This window comes from Otolemur garnettii, unplaced genomic scaffold, assembly GCF_000181295.1.
Source record: "Otolemur garnettii isolate 467f Iridium unplaced genomic scaffold, OtoGar3 scaffold00108, whole genome shotgun sequence".
Lineage (NCBI taxonomy): Eukaryota > Metazoa > Chordata > Mammalia > Primates > Galagidae > Otolemur > Otolemur garnettii.
This window is the reverse complement of record NW_003852503.1, coordinates 5,654,006-5,670,355: the sequence shown is the minus strand read 5'-3', so window position 1 is coordinate 5,670,355 and position 16,350 is coordinate 5,654,006. Positions and strand designations below refer to the sequence as shown.

The following is a 16,350-nucleotide window of genomic DNA, read 5'->3' as shown; positions in this document are numbered from 1 at the left end:
AAATTACCTGGGGGATTGTGGCAGGTTCTTGTAGTCCCAGCTCCTTGGGAGGCTGAGGCAAGAGGTTTGGTTGAGCCTAGGAGTGAGACTCTGTCTCAGAGTCAGGGGTGGAGGTGGGGAATTGTCTTTACAGTAGAAAAACCTGGTGGACACCACTAAGCAAATGATTGACATTAACATCACTAATAATACAGAGAAAAAGCGACATCATGTGCCTCTTGATGTGTATTAAGAAAAGAAAAACTGGGGCAGCGCCTGTGGCTCAGTGGGTAGGGCACTGGCCCCATATACAGAGGGTGGTGGGTTTGAACCCGGCCCCAGCCAAACTGCAAAAAAATAGCTAGGTGTTGTGGTGGGCGCCTGTAGTCCCAGCTACTATGGAAGCTGTGGCAAGAGAATCGCTTAAGCCCAGGAGTTGAAGGTTGCTATGAGCTATGACGCCACAACACTCTACTGAAAGTGAGACTTTGTGTCCAAAAAAATGAAAAAAAGAAAAGAAAAACTGGCTCACTGCCTGTAGCTCAGCAGCTAGGGTGCCGGCCACATACACTGGGGTTGTGAGTTCAAAACCGGCCCAGGCCTGCTAAACAACAATGACAACTACAACAACAACAAAATATCTGGGTGTTCTGGCAGGTACCTGTAGTCCCAGCTACCTGGAAGGCTGAGGCAAGAGAATAGCTTAAGCCCAGGAGTTTGAGGTTGCTGTGAGCTGTGACACAAGTGCTACATAGTGAGACTCTGTCTCAAAAAAGAAAAGAAAAGAAAAACATCACTTCTACGGTATTCTTGTCAAAAATGCATAAACTAACTCTATGAGGAGACATAAGCCAAACCCAAATTGAGTGCCATTCTACAAAATAAGTGGCTCCTGTTCTTCAAAAATGTCAATATTGCACTCTGGTGGCCGAGGTGGATGGATTGCCTGAGCTCACCAGCTGGAGACCAGCCTAAGCAAGAGTGAGACTGGGTCTCTACAGTCAGGCATTGTGGTGGGCGCCTGTAGTCCCAGCTACTTGGGAGCCTGAGGCAAGAGGATCGCTTGAGCCCAGGAGTTTAAGGTTGCTGTGACCTATGATGCCACTGGCACTCTACCAAGGGCGACAAAGTGAGACTCTGTCTCAAAATAAATAAATAAATAAAAGTCAATGTTATCAGAAGAAAAGATTAAAAGAAAAAGTCAATGTTATAAAAGATTATAAAAGCAGAGAGACTCCTCTAGATTAATGGATATTAAAGAGACATGGACATTAACTGTACTACATGATCCTGAAGTGAATTACAAATGAGGGGAAAATATATATAAATAATATTATTGGGACAACTGATGAAATTTGAATAAGATCTTTATATTGAATATTGATCAATGTTGAATCAATGTTACATTTTCTGATTTTTATATTTTTCTGATTTCTAATTTTCTAGTCATGTAAGCCAGTATCCTTGTTTTTAGGAAATAACCGAATTATTTCTGGATAGAGCCACATGATGTCTGCAAATTACTCTCAGATAGTTTGGGAAAAAAATAATACATGTCCTATACTATGTATTATATATGGAGAGAAAAATCTAAATATTTTTTAATTTTATTAATTGGAGTAATGGTAAATCTAGGTGAAAAGGTATTACAGGAATTATTTTTATAGCATTCTGGGTATTTTCCTGTAAATTAGAAATTATTAAAAGCAGAATTTAAAAAATTAAGTCACCATTCAATCTAATGCTATCTCCACCATCTACCGCAGATGTGATCTTGGATAAGCCATGAAACCTTCCAGAACTTCTAGAAAACAGTTCTTAATACTCTCATGGGATCACTGTCTGTTCCAAATAAGAGTTTTGTGCAAATGTAGAAGGGGAAGATGGTCTGGGATGCCTCTCTTCTGAGCCCCCAAGGTCCTCAAATCCCGAAATACAAGGGCAGGGATCGAGGAAAGACGTGTCGGGCAGAGTCTAGAGACGATTAAAGGCGTCAAATGGGACCCTCCACACCTGAGATGCGCCCGACCTAATTCAATCTGAGCCGGCTCATTTGAGGAAGTACTTCCCAGGCCTAACCTTAGTCTCCCGCCTCTCCCACCCCGCGCGGGTCTCTCCTTTCGCTGAAGGTGGACCTCAAACTCGAACGTCTCGACTTCTGGGACAGCCTCCATGGCCAGGTCCCGGGATTGCTGGACTGGGACATGGGGAACGAGTCCTTTCTGGCCTTCACCACCGCGCACCTTCCCTTAGCGGAGCAGAACCGTGAGTGCCCCGGGTGGGCGCGGTGGGTGGGGGAGGGGCGTGTCGGCAGCCGGGGTGGGGCTCGCGGGAGCCGGGGCCACGGTGACCCCCCCAGCCTTCACCCCAGCTGCCGGGGTGGGCGGCTGGCTTCGGGGACCTACCCCCCCAGACCCCACTGCTGCTGAGTTCCCGGAGCCCCCTCCCCCCACCCACTCGCGGACTCCAGTCGGGAGGGGTGGTTGGTTCCTGCCTCGACTGGAAACCCCCCGAGGGCAAAGGTCTCACCTAAAAATCCGTGCCTTTCAATCTAACCAACCGGAGCTGAGTCGCTCGCTCCAAGAACGTTCTAGGCCTCTTCCAGGCCTTTTCTGCTCCGTGCTTATCGCCATTTGCCATACTACGCATTTTGAAAAAATGTTTATCGGATTTGTTCACGGCTGTATCCTCACCTCTTACACGCTGCCCGACACAGACGTGCTGGAGGTTTGCTGAATGGGTAACTGACCATCCGGGTCTTTTAAATTTTATTTTTTCTTTCAGACTTAAGGTGTCAAGAGCTGAGGTAGTAACTACCCCTCCATTCATGGTACTTTTGCCATCTGCTTGGCAAGGTCCTTGATAATATTAACTCTAGTCATTTTCCCCCTTCAACCTCCACCCTATTACTCTGTTACCTCCTCCACCCCTCCACCCTAATTCCTTTAATGTCTGTTTTCCTCACTCATTGTTTTTTTAGAGCTATTGTTTTGGTGTTGCTAAAGGCCATCTGGTTCATTATTTCTGACTTGTGTAGTATTCCATCATCTACATATATTGCCTTTTACGGTTTAACTTTTCTTATATCTAGATTGCCTCCAGCTCTTTGCCACCATAATTCACGGTAATGAACATGCTCGTTCATTCAAGAAATAGGTATGAGCACCTCCAGTTGGCCCAGCGTTGTTGTAGACACTCACCATCTGCAGTGAACTGAACAGACATGGCTTCATGGAGCTTATGGTCTACCGGAGGAAGTCAGATAATCTACATGATAAATGAGTAGATTTATATAGTGTGCTGCAAGGTGATAATACATGATGGTGGAAAAGAACTGGATCAGAGGGGTGGCGCCTGTGGCTCAGTGGGTAGGGGGCTGGCCCCATATACTGAGGGTGGCAGGTTCAAACCCAGCCCCGGCCAAACTACAACAACAACAACAACAAAAAAAAAATAGCTGGGCATTGTGGTGGCCTGTAGTCCCAGCTACTTGGGAGGCTGAGGCAGGAGAATCCCCCAAGCCCAAGAGCTGGAGGGTGCTGTGAGCTATGTGATGCCATGGTACTCTACCGAGGGTGATAAAGTGAGACTCTGTCTCTACCAAAAGAAAAAAAAAGAACTGGATAAGAGTGCTCAGGAATAGGGGAAGGAGGTAGTGGCAGCTATAGTTTTAAATAGGCTGGTCACATTGAACTTGGTAGGGAACATAATTATTTAAGCAAAATGGTGAATGAGGGGAGGGAGTGAGCCCAGAGGCTATTTGGAGGAAAAGTTCTCCAGGCAAAAAGAACAGTCCTCAAGAATGTGCTGGGCCCAAGCAGTGGCTCATGCCTGTAATCCTAGGACTCTGGGAGGCCAAGGCCAGTGGATTGCCTGAGCTCAGGAGTTCATGATCAGCCTGAGCGATAGGAAGACGCCATCTCTATAAATAGCTGGGTGTTGTGGTGGACGCCTGTAGTCGCAGCTACTTAAGAGGCTGAGGCAAAAGGATTGTTTGAGCCCAAGAGTTGGAGGTTGCTGTGAGCTGTGATGCCATGGCAGTCTATCGGGGCAACAAAGTGAGACTCTGTCTCAAAAAAAAAAAGAAGAGAGAGAGAGAGAGAAAGAATGTGCCTGGGGTATCTGAGGAATAGTAAAGCAGCTATCATTAAGGCTAGATCATAGTAAATAAGAGAGCTAGGAAAGGTGTGAACAAGAGCAGGAATTCCTTGTCTTCTACTTTAAGGACTTTGGGGTTGACTTTAAATAAAATGAGACATGGTTGTAAGGTTTTGAGCAGAGGGAGTGACATCATCTCAGGGCCTGCATCCTGAGTGTATGACCTACAAAGTTCCATAGGTGCCTGTGATTGAGTTAACGCTCTGCTATCGCTGTCTTATAATGAAATTTTAAACAATTTTTGAACACGGAACCCCATGTTTTCTGCACAGGGCCCTACAAGTTATGTGGCTGTTCCTGCATGATTTATATCTGAAAAAGACCAGAGTGGCTGTTGTGTTGAGGGCACACTGTAGATGTAGACAGATGAGATTTAGACCAGATATGAGATAATAGACTAGACCAGCATAGGAGCAGTGTTGGTGGTGAGAAAATAGAACTGGCTGGGTTTGCTGATGCATTGGATGTGTGGTATAAGACAGAGCAATACTGACTCTTAAATTTTTGGCTGATCATGTTGCCCTGTACTGAGAGTGGAGAGGCTTCTTATAGAACAGATTATTAGGAAGGAAGACCAAGAGTTCTCTTCTGCACATGGTGAGTTAGAGTCATTAGACATCCAAGGAGAGATGTTACAGGCTGTTGGATATATGTAGTTCACTACAAAAGTTTTGAGACAGACCGTGTTATGGTCTATCATTTCACTTCCAAGTATCATAGTTGACTGTGTCCTTTCTGATTTATGTGCAGGTTTCAACGTGCTCGGCTTATCAGTGTTGCTAAGAAGGCTTTGTTTCTGTTTGTGGGGATTTTGTGTTTCTTCTTTTTTTTTGAGACAAGAGCCTCAAGCTATCGCCCTGGCTGTGGCATCACAGCTCACAGCAACCTCCAACTCCTGGGCTTAAGCAATTCTCTTGCCTCAGCCTCCCAAGCAGCTGGGACTACAGGAACCCACCACAACACCTGGCTATTTTTTGGTTGTAGTTGTCGTTGTTTCGCAGGCTCGGGCCAGATTCGAACCTGCCAGCTCTGGTATATGTGGCTGGTGCCCTAGCCGCTTGAGCTACAGGAGCCGAGCCGATTTTGTGTTTCTTACTTTTTCTGTATCTCAAGACTTTTATAATGACCCACACATAAGCCTGGAGTTCTGGAAGGGAGGTGTGGACCGTATGTGTAGACTTTTGAGTGGTGAGAATAGGGCATTCCATTGTAAAGAGATTGGAAAGAAGAGCAGTAATTAGCCAGAAAGACTTTTGAGAATCTAAACAGTGTCACTGTGGTGTCCTGGAAACCAAGTGAAGGATGTTTCATGGGGCACCAGCCCCATATACCGAGGGTGGTGGGTTCAAACCCGGCCCAAACGGCAACAAAAAAATAGCCGGGCGTTGTGGTGGGCGCCTATAGTCCCAAATACTCGGGAGGCTGGGACAAGAGAATCACCTCCAGGACTTAGAGGTTGCTGTGAGCTGTGCGATGACACTATAGTACTCTACCGATCGCGATAAAGTGAGACTCTATCTCTACAAAAAAAAAAGAAAGAAAGTGTTTCATGGATGGAGTGGTCAGGTGAGCAGAATGAGATTGGATTTTTAGCAGAGCAGAGGTGGTGAGTGGTTTTGTTGGAGTGGTAGAATGAGAAGCCTGATAGAGGGTTTAAGAATGGAAGAAAGGGAAGTAGAGACAAAGTACAGGCAGTTCCGAGGTTACAATGAGATGGGTTCTGTAGGTTTGCTCTTAAGTTGAATTTGTCCTTACACTGGAACAGGTGCATTTACCAATTACGTCCAATTGTCTTGGTTTGTAAGTGTGAGTCATGTGTCAATCGGATGTTTGTAATGTGGGGACTGCTTGTATAGGTGATCCTTTCTCAAGGAGATTTTCCTTAAGAGTAGGAGTAATAGGAGTGGTCTGCTACAGAAAGTGGCAGCAAGTAAGTTCTTTGGGATGAGAGAGTCAACAGCATGTTTGAATGCTGATGGGAATGATCCGATAATGACAAAAATTGATGACCCAGGAGAGGGGAAGATTGTGGAACAGACAGGTGGTGGTGCATAAATGAGGTTATGGAGAGGTTGAGGTTATTGGTTTAGGTTCTGACTGAGGAATTGTCTAAAGCAGGGCAGAAGGCAAAATCTTTGGAGAAGAGTTCAAGAAATAGCCAAGATATAAGGCACGAGAAGTGCTGAGGAGAGTGACACCGTAAGCTAAATGAGGGGGAGTGACCATTACTATCAGCAGATGACAGTAAGAGTGAAGACTGATTAGTATATGAGCTCCTAAATTAACTTGGATAGGCACACCGAGGAGTAGCTGGTAAGATGTGGTAAATTGTTGCCTTGCCTGATAGCTTTTCACAGTGGCTGTCCCAGATGATACTCAGACAGGACTACAGTATAAGAAGGGATTCTGACTCACACCTGTAATCTCAGCACTCTGGGAGGCTGAGGCAGGTGAATCGCCTGAGTTGAGAGTTTGAGACCAGCCTGAGCAAGAATACCCGGGTCTCTAAAAATAGTTGGGCTTTGTGGCAGGTGCCTGTATTCCCAGCCATTCAGCATGCTGACGCAAGGGAATCATTTGAGCCCAAGAGTTTGAGGTTGCTGTGAGCTGTGATGGCACATCACTCTACCCAGGGTGGCAAAGGAAGACTTTGTCTCAAAAAAAAAAAGAAAAAAGAGATTCTATTTCTTCACTCATCTTTCACAACACTTGGTATCATCTGTCTTTATAATTCTTGTCTATTTGATTGGTGTAAAGTGGTATCTCCTTATTTTATGTGCTTTTCTTTTTTCTTTTTTTTTATTGAGACAGAGCCTCAAGCTATCCCCCTGGGTAGAGTGCCCTGGCATCACAGCTCACAGCAACCTCCAACTCCTGGGCTCAAGCGAGTCTCCTGCCTCCGCCTCCCAAGTAGCTGGGACCACAGGCGCCCGCCACAACACCAGGCTATTTTGTTGGTTGCAGCCATCATTGTTGTTTGGCGGGTCCGGGCTGGATTCGAACCTGCCACCTTAGGTGTATGTGGCTGGCGCCTTAGCCACTTGAGTCATAGGCGCCGAGCCATGTGCTTTTCTTATTACTAATAAGGCTAAGGATCTTTATCCTTTCTTGGCCTTTTGGCTAAGATCAAGTGTAACATCTTATTTGTCATTCACGTGTTCCTTCCTTCTGAATGCTGACTTGTATGTTTTGCCCATTTGTAAGTTTGTGTTGGCCTTTTATTTACTGATTTGTAGACTCTTTCTGTATATTAGAACTGAGAACCTTGAGATAATTATTTTTTCTGGCTTATTTTTATTTTTTGCTTATGGTGATTTTTTACTATGTAGAACCTTTCTTATATATTATAGTATGTGCATAAAATTTATTGCTGAATTTAAGGATGACTGGCATCTTTCTAATATGTATTATGTCTTTGTTCAAATCCTCTGTGATTTTTTTTGTCTTCCTAACCACTAGATAACCAGGGATTATGTTCTTAAGTGGTGATTACCTTTTTTTCCCTAGAAAGGTCTAGTCCATTCTTTCATGGGTTAACTCCTAGATACTTCATAATTTTGATTGCTATTATAAATAGTATAAATATATGCATATATATTTTTTTCTTTTTTTTTTTGAGACAGAGTCTTACTATGTCACCCTCGTAGAGTACCGTGGCATCACAGGTCACAGCAACCTCTATCTCTTGGGCTTAAGTGATTCTCTTGCCTCAGCCTCCCAAGTAAGCTGGGACTACAGACACCCACCACAACACCCGGCTATTTTTTTTTTTCTTTTTTTGCAGTTTTTGGCCGAGGCCAGGTTTGAACCTGCCACCTCCAGTATGTGGGGCCAGCACCCTACTCCTTTGAGCCACAGGCGCCACCCATCACCTGGCTATTTTTTTTGTTGCAGGTGCCATTGTTGTTTAGCAGGCCTGGGTTGGGTTCGAACCCGCCTGCCTCATTGTATTTGGCTGGCACCCTAACCACTGAGATATAGGTGCCGAGCCTGTAAAGAGTATATTTTTATTTTTATTATTTATTTATTTAGAGAGAGTCTCAAGCTGTCGCTCTGGGTAGAGTGCTGTGGCATCACAGCTCACAGCAACCTCCAACTCTTGGGCTCAAGCAGTTCTCTTGCCTCAGTCTCCCAAGTAGCTGGGACTACAGGTACCCACCAAATGCCCAGCTATTTTTTGGTTGTAGTTGTCATGGTTGTTTGGCAGGCCCAAGCTAGATTCGAACCTGCCAGCTTTCCTGTATGTGGCTGGCACCCTGGCTGCTGAGTTATAGGTGGTGAGCCAAGAATATATTTTTTCTTTTTTTTTTTTTTTGAAACAGAGTCTCACTTTGTTGCCATTGGTAGAGTGCTGTGGCATCACAGCTCACAGCAACCTCCAACTCCTGGGCTTGGGGGATTCTCTTACCTCAGCCTCCCGAGTAGCTGGGACTACGGGCACCCACCACAACGACCGGCTATTTTTTGTTGCAGTCTGGCTAGGGCCGGGTTCAAACCTTCCACCCTCGGTATATGGGGCTGGCGACCACCCACTGAGCCACAGGTGCCACCTGTCAAGAGTATATTTTTTTTAATTAACATTCTTCATTTTTAATGCTGGTTTATAAAAGAGCCTTACTGATTAGTTTTTTTTTTTTTTTGGAGACAGAGTCTCACTTTGTCACTCACACTCAGTAGAGTACCATGGCATTCTAGCTCACAACCTCAAACTCTTGGCTTGAGCAGTCCTCTTGCTTCAGCCTCCTGAGTAGCTGGGACTACGTACAGGCTCTGGCCACAACACCTGACTTTTTTTTTTTTTTTTTTTTTTTCAGTAGAGACATGGTCTCAGCTCTTGCTCATGCTGGTCTCAAACTCCTGAGCTCAGGCAATCCACCCACCTTGGCCTCCCAGAGTGCTAGGATTACAGGCCTGAGCCATGGTGCCTGGCTGATTAGTATGTTCTTATATCCAACAAACTTGCTATATTCTTACTGGTTCCAATAATTTGTGTAATGATTTTAGCATGATCTTCTATGTTAATCATTTTTTCCTTACACATAATGATAGTTTTGCCTTTCTCATCTTTTCTACTTTTCCTTTATCTAGTTCTCTGTTGAACATTGCAACACAATGAGCATCCTTTCTAATTACTAAGCTCTTCAAAAAGAAACAAGCAAGGAAATAAAAAAAATATGCTATTTCCCAAACAAAAAATTATAGATTCATCTATCTGTATAACACTCAATGGAGAGAGTGAGAGGAAAAAATGGTTTCTGCCCCAAAACAGCCAGGGGGAAGGTGGTGCCATCTGCTAAGACAGTAGGAAGAGCAAGAAGATGGAATCTGGTTTCAGAAACATTGAGTTTGAAATGTCTGTGGGTTACTCAAACAAAGACAACTAGTTCTACTTAAGGGCAAGCAGAGACATCTAGGCTAGAGTTAAAGATTTGAGCCTTAAATTATAGTCCCTGAAGCCACAGGTATGCATGAGATTGTTTGGGGACAGTATATTCGGTGTGAGAGGAAACGAACACAGAGAATGAGAGCATGGGAAGAGGTAAAGGGAAAACCCGGAGAAGATGATGTCATAACCCCCAGGCAGGGCCCACAATCTTTTTCCAGAGAAGCCTCAAGGCCCAGGACCCTAGGGTCACAATGAAAATCCTAGAATGTTTTGACTGTCTTCTGTCTTTTTGCCAGTTGCAAGATATAAACTCCGAATAGTTGACCCACCAAAATTACCCCTAGAAAAAAAAGCCAACGCTGATGAAGATGGTGAGTAATGACTTCTCCCACATGGGTCTGTGCCCTGGGCTGAATACCAGGGACACTCAAAGCCAGTGTGCTGTGGCACACAATCTGTTTTTGTTCTGCACAGGTCCAGAAATTGAGCCCAATCTGTGGATGTGGGTAAACCCTAACATCGTGTTTCCCCCTGGAAAGCTGGAGGTCCCAGAATCTAGTAAGAGGGAGGATCTAGCAAGTGGCCTCCCCTCCCTTCAGCCACCTAAGAAGGAGGAAGATGCCAATGGCTTAGAGGCCACAGGGGTGGAATTGCTGCCCCTTTCTTCCAGCGAGCAGTGTCCCCCTCAGAAGCAGTTTGCCTCTCCCCCCAACAATTTGGAGGTATGAATTTGTGGGATTGTAAGCTGTGTTTGGGCAGCAGATGGGGTGGGCATGGGGAAGTTACATAGGAGTTCTGTTTTCTTAGGGGTAGCAAAAGGTTAATGGGTTCACAAATCACCTTGGGTTGGGGAAAAGCCCAGATGATGGCCCTAGACCATTACCCCTTCCTGTCATTGCACCCTGGAGTAGAGGCTGAGGAGTCAGGACCAGTTCCTACTCTGTGCTCCTCTAGCTCACAGAAGAGGAGGCTGAGGACCAAGATGACGGCTCCTCTGTGGCTCTCCCGTCCCCTCACAAAAGGGCCCCCCTCCAGAGTCGGAGGCTTCGGCAAACCAACAGCCAGGCGGGGATGCTCTGGTCCCGGCCCCCTCTCAATTACTTCCACCTAATTGCCCTGGCATTAAGAAACAGTTCCCCCTGTGGCCTCAACGTACAGCAGATCTACAGTTTCACTCGGTATGTGCCGGGGGCCCTGTGAGGAGGGAGAAGGGAGGGGCCCAGGGCCCTAGGTCGGACGCCTTCCTATCTGTCCCAGGCCCTGGGCTGCTGACTCAGTTTCCCCCTCTGGAAGGATACGTGCATCCTAGTTCTGTGTTTCCCAGGTGCACATGTGCCCACATATGTACAGGGGTATGCCTACTCCTACCCCTGTTCACATCTAAAAACGCCATCCTGTTGTATGGCTTAGTTTTTTGGGGTTTTTTTTGGCCGAGGGCTGGGTTTGAACCCGCCACCTCCGGTATATGGGGCCAGCGCCCTACCCCTTGGAGCCACAGGCACCGCCCCTGGCTTAGTTTTCTTTGTCAGGTTAACAGTTTCTTTCAACATTCCTCTCAAGATTAACCAGTATAAAATCTGGTTTCCCACCTGCTTCTGCTAGGGCTAGACTGCCTAGCACAGCTCCCTGTATCCCCAGGGGCCAGCAGAGCCCGGTTGAGAAGAAATTTATCCTTAGCTCAGATAGTCCTGTCCACACGAGTATAATGGAGTGCTCAGACCCTTCCCCAGTTATGTAAAGAACCCACTGTCTCCAATGTCAGCTGCCAAGTGGTGTCCCTCCTTCACTAGGATTCCTCTTACAGCACCTAGTTGGCCTGATTCTGCTTCATTCATCCTGTGACCCAAGTCCCAAATTCTCAGAGGGAGGGAGAAAAATGGGCCTAGGGGCAATAAACTGGGCTTAAAAGGGAGGAGTCACATGAGCAGTGCCCCAGGTGGTTTTGCCACCTATTCAGTCAGCAAAGATCCCAGGTCTACTTGTCATTATCTACCTCGAGAGAAGGGCTGAGGCTCCCAGCCCCTGGAGAAGTACAGAACACCCAAGAGTTAGGGTGTCCCCCAAGGAAACCATGCTTTCCTTATCTGTCTTCCCTGCTGTCCACAGACAACACTTCCCCTTTTTCCGGACGGCTCCAGAAGGCTGGAAGAATACCATCCGTCACAATCTCTGCTTCCGAGACAGTTTTGAGAAAGTGCCAGTCAATTTGCAAGGTGGGGCCAAAACACGGCCTCGCTCCTGCCTCTGGAAGTTGACTGAGGAGGGACACCGCCGCTTCGAGGAGGAGGCCCGAGCCTTGGCCTCCACTCGGCTGGAAAGTATCCAGCAGTGCATGAGCCAGCCAGGTGTGAGGCCTTGCTGTGTGTGAGCCTGAGGGGAGGGGACCTGAGGATTCTCACCCAAGGCTGAGTGTACAAGCGGATTTCACGCCATGGGGGGCATCTTCTGTAGGAAGCAGGGAGAATAGCAGTGGGCTGAGACCCTTGGGTGATGCCGGCCTGAGGTGAGATCTCCCCCACAAGCGCGGGACTTTGCTGTACAAGGAATTGATGGGCAAACAACTGAGGTGCAACTGGTCCTACTCACAGCCCAGAAGCCTAGGGACTGGTGACCAACAGTGTGAAAAAGCACAATGATAAAGGTGTCCAAAGGGGACTTTGTCTTTCCCTGGAGCACGTCAGGGAGGCTTCAGAGAAGTGGTGGCATTTGAGCCTTGAGTGAGAAGTAGTTCACCTGCTATGAGAGGGCATCCAGGCGTAGGGAACAGCAGGTGTGAAGCACACTCCTTTTGACTCTCTCTTTCTTACAGATGTGATGCCCTTCCTCTTTGACCTTTAACTCCAAGAAGCAACAGTTAGCCTGTGCCTTATTAAAGTTACGCTCAGCAGCCTTGTGTGTGTATGTGTGTGGGTGATGGGGGAGTCTCTGAGGATGAGGCTAAGGGTGAAGGTGGAGTTCAGGGGTGAAAGAGGGATGCCCTCAGAGCTGATAGGTGCTCTGGAGGCGTGAGGCAGTTTTCCTTGGTATGCAGCAAAGGGAGTCCATTATTTCCTTTCCTCAAAGGTGAGAAATACCTAGCTCCCTTCAAGATTCTGGAGATACTTCCTTTTTTCTGGGTTATGAAGGTGATCTTGAGAGATGTCAGCTATACCGTGTTTCCCTGAAAATAAGACTTTCCCAAACAATAAGCCCTAGCAGGATTTCTATGCATTTGTTAAATATAAGCCCTACCCCAATAATAAGACCTAGTGATGGGCGTGGCTATGCAGCATATCTGCGTAGCCACACCATGCATTTCCTCGCGGAGAGGAAGACATCCCCTGAAAATAAGCCCTAGTGTGTCTTCTTGAGAAAAAATAAATATAAGACAGTGTCTTATTTTCGGGGAAACAGGGTAGTACCCAGCCTTGCAAGCAACCACCTACCTACTTATTTAACTGACATTCCTTAAGTGGCTGCTATATCCAAGCCCAGGGAACACAATGCAGGTCCTGCCTTAGGGACCAGGGGCAGTTTCCTCCCTCCACTGTGGTAGTGAGGGCGTGTGCTTACAGAGCAGAGAGGGGAGGGCTGTTTTTCTTTTTTAAGCCTACAGGTGGTAATTTATTTTTATTTCACTTTGAGCATTTCAAATGTATCCAAAGTAGAAGAATATAGTGAACCCCTACATACTGTGTCACCCACCTTCATCCCCTCATGGGTAACTGTTTTTATAAATCCTGTCCCTTTCCCCTCTCTGGATCATTTGAAGCAATTTCCAGACATCTTTTCTTTTTTCTCTAAAAGGACTCTTTCAGCGTACCATCATCACATCTAAAGATCATATTTTCCCTATTCTCTTTTATTAGCTGAAATACTTATATAGGAAAGTCTTCCTCTCATCCTTAATTTAGTTATCCTGAGGTACAGTTTTTATAACTAAGGTCAGAGTACTCAGTTTCTTCCCATGATGTACTAGTTTCTTTGTTTGTTTGAGATAGAGTCTCACTTTGTAACCCTTCATAGAGTGCCTTGGTGTCACGTCATAGTTCACAGCAACCTCAAACTCTGGGCGCAAGAGAGCCTTTCTCCTCAGCCTCCAGAGTAGCTGGGACTAAGGTGCCCGCCTGCCGTAACACCCAGCTATTTTTAGAGATGGGGGTCTCGCTCTTACTCAGGCCAGTCTCTTAATTCCTGGGCTCAGGCAATCACCCACCTTGGCCTCCCTAGAGTGCTAGGATTACAGAACTGGCTAATGTAGTGTTTTTTGTTTTTTTTTTTTTGAGACAGAGTCTCGACCTGTCACTCTGGGTAGAGTGCTGTGGCGTCACAGCTCACAGCAACGTCCAACTCTTAGGCTTGAACAATTCTCTTGCCTCAGCCTTCTAAGTAGCTGGGACTACAGGCGCCCCCCACAACAACAGCTATTTTTTGGTTGTAGTTGTTTGGCGGGCCCATGCTGGATTTGACCCTGCCAGCTCTGGTGTATTTTGCTAGCACCCTAGTTGCTTGAGCTATAGGCGCCAGTAGCTCATACCTGTAATCCCAGCACTCTGGGAGGCCGAGACAGGTGGATTGCCTGAGCTCCCAAGTTGGAGACCAGCCTGAGCAAGAGACCCTATCTCTAAAAAATAGCCAGGTGTTGTGGAGGGCACCTGTACTCCCAGCTACCTGGGAGGCTAAGGCAAGAGTTTGAGGTTGCTATGAGCTGTGAGGCCATAGCACTCTACCAAAGGCAACAAAGTGAGACTCTGTCTCAAAAAAAAAAAAAAATCAACTAGTTAAGCTGGCACTATGGCTCATGCCTGTAATCCTAGCACTCTGGGGAGGATGAGGTGGGGTGGATTGTTGGAACTTAGGAGTTCAGGACCAGCCTGAACAAGAGCAAGACCCTGTCTCTAAAAAAACAGCCAGGCATTGTGGTGGGTGCCCATAGTCACAGCTACTTGGGAGGCTGGGGCAAAAGGCTCATTTAAGCCCAAGAGTTTTTTTTTTTTTTTTAGACAGAGCCTCAAGCTATTGCCCTGGGTAGAATGCCGTGGCATCATAGCTCACAGCAATGTCCAACTCCTGGGTTCAAGTGATTCTCCTGCCTTCATCTCCCAGGTAGCTGCAACTACATGCGCCCACCACAACCCCCAGCTATTTTTTAGTTGCAGCCATCATCGTTGTTTGGTGGGCCCAGGCTGGATTCGAACCTACCAGCTCAGGTGTATGTGGCTGGCACCTTAGCTGCTTGAGCCATAGACACTGAGCCAAGCCCAAGAGTTTGAGTTGGGTGTGAGCTATTATGCCAAAGCACTCTACCAAAGGCCACAAAATAAGACTGTCTCCCTCCCTCTATGAAAAGGGGAAAAAATGAAGTAGTTGGCCAGGTATAGTGGCTCATGCCTCTAATCTGAGCACTTTGGGAGGATCACCTAAGGCCAGGAGTTCAAGACCAGCCTGGGCAACATAATGAAACAGAAAAATTAGCCAGTATGGTGGCAGGTGCCTATAGTTTCAGCTACTATGGAGGCTGACCCAGGAGGATCACCCGAGCCCAGGAGTTGGTGGTTGTATGAGCTATGGTGATGCCACCATACTTCAGCCTAGATGACCAAGCAAGACCTGGTTTCCTGAAACAAAAAATGAATTGGCTCCCTAACAGTGAAGAGGTAGTTTTGGACTTGTCTTACAGGCTAGACAGGAAGGAAGCAGGTGAATGGGAAACTTGTTATCTACAGGTAAAAGCAAGATGGCAGGCAGAGAGGAATGGGGGGAGGCTGGTGCATAGAAGTAGGCTACCCAGGCAAACTGTTTTCAGCCATCGGGGACAAGCCAACAGGTGAATGACTTAATTGTTTTTAAGATCAAAAAGAGTGGGCTCAGTGCCTATAGCTCAGTGGCTAAGGTGCCAGCCACATACACTGGAGCTGGCGGGTTTGAATCCGGCTCAGGCCTGCCAAACAATGACAACTACGACCAAAAAATAGGCATTGTGGTGGACACCTGTAGTCCCAGCTACTTGGGAGGCTGAAGCAAGAGAATCGCTGAAGCCTAAGAGTTGGAGGTTGATGTGAGCTGTGATGCCACAGCGCTCTACCCAGGGCTACAGCTTGAGACTCTGTCTCAAAAAAAAAAAAGAGTGTAAGGCTGGGCGTGGTGCCTCCTGCCTGTAATCCCAGCACTTCAGAGGAGGCAGATGGATTGCCTGAGCTCATGAGTTCAAGACCAGCCTGAGCCAGATCAAGACCCCATCTCTAAGAAAAGCCAGGCGTTGGGGTGGGCGCCTGTAGGCCCAGCTACTTGGGAGGCTAAGGCAAGAAATGGCTTGAGCCCAAGAGTTTGAGGTTGCTGTAAGTTACGAGGCCACAGCACTCTATGGAGGGTGACAAAATGAGACTCTCCCCCCCCCCCAAAAAGGAAAAAAATGTATTGGCTCATGGTTTCCAAGGCTGGAAAGTCCAAGATTCAGAGGCCATGTCTGTTGAGGGGCTTCTTGCTGCATGGTTGCATAACAGAAGGGCAAAAAGAGGGCAAGAGGGTGAGAGAGAGAAAAGGAAGCCAGACTCACTCTTTGTAAGGCACTGGCCTGTGACAACAGCATTAATCCACTCACAGGGCACCTCACTTATGGCCTCATCACCTCTCATTGGGCCCCACCTCTATCCCCCAGCACAGTGGCATTGGGGATTCAGTTTCCAAAACACGGACTTTGGGGGACACACCCAAACCATAGCGGCTAGTAAGGCTGCACTGTTTGCCATGAATTATCCCTAGTCACCCCTTAACAGACTCCACATTCCCTGAAAGCACAGAGCAATAGCTCTGACTGAAGTAGCTGGGGAAGGCTTCTCACAGGAGGA

The 16,350-nt window shown here is 46.9% G+C and overlaps 1 protein-coding gene across 1 annotated transcript; it reads left to right on the top strand.

Annotated features, from left to right (window-relative positions):
- Positions 1–2,110: 2,110 nt before the first annotated feature.
- On the top strand, positions 2,111–12,407 carry FOXR1 (forkhead box R1). The gene is made up of 6 exons (XM_012809571.1): positions 2,111–2,244; positions 9,820–9,894; positions 9,998–10,245; positions 10,478–10,701; positions 11,630–11,868; positions 12,333–12,407. The coding sequence occupies exons 1-6, from the start codon at positions 2,184–2,186 to the stop codon at positions 12,359–12,361; spliced, it is 876 nt and encodes a 291-aa protein (XP_012665025.1). The 5' UTR covers positions 2,111–2,183; the 3' UTR covers positions 12,362–12,407.
- The last annotated feature ends 3,943 nt before the right edge of the window (positions 12,408–16,350 follow it).

Bases quoted from the DNA above. Each gene is read 5' to 3' on its own strand.
- FOXR1 (XM_012809571.1), top strand. From the start codon at position 2,184: ATGGGGAACGAGTCCTTTCTGGCCTTCACCACCGCGCACCTTCCCTTA. The intron at 10,246-10,477 runs GTATGAATTTGT...GTGCTCCTCTAG, and splicing joins CTCCCCCCAACAATTTGGAG to CTCACAGAAGAGGAGGCTGA. The intron at 11,869-12,332 runs GTGTGAGGCCTT...TCTTTCTTACAG, and splicing joins GCAGTGCATGAGCCAGCCAG to ATGTGATGCCCTTCCTCTTT.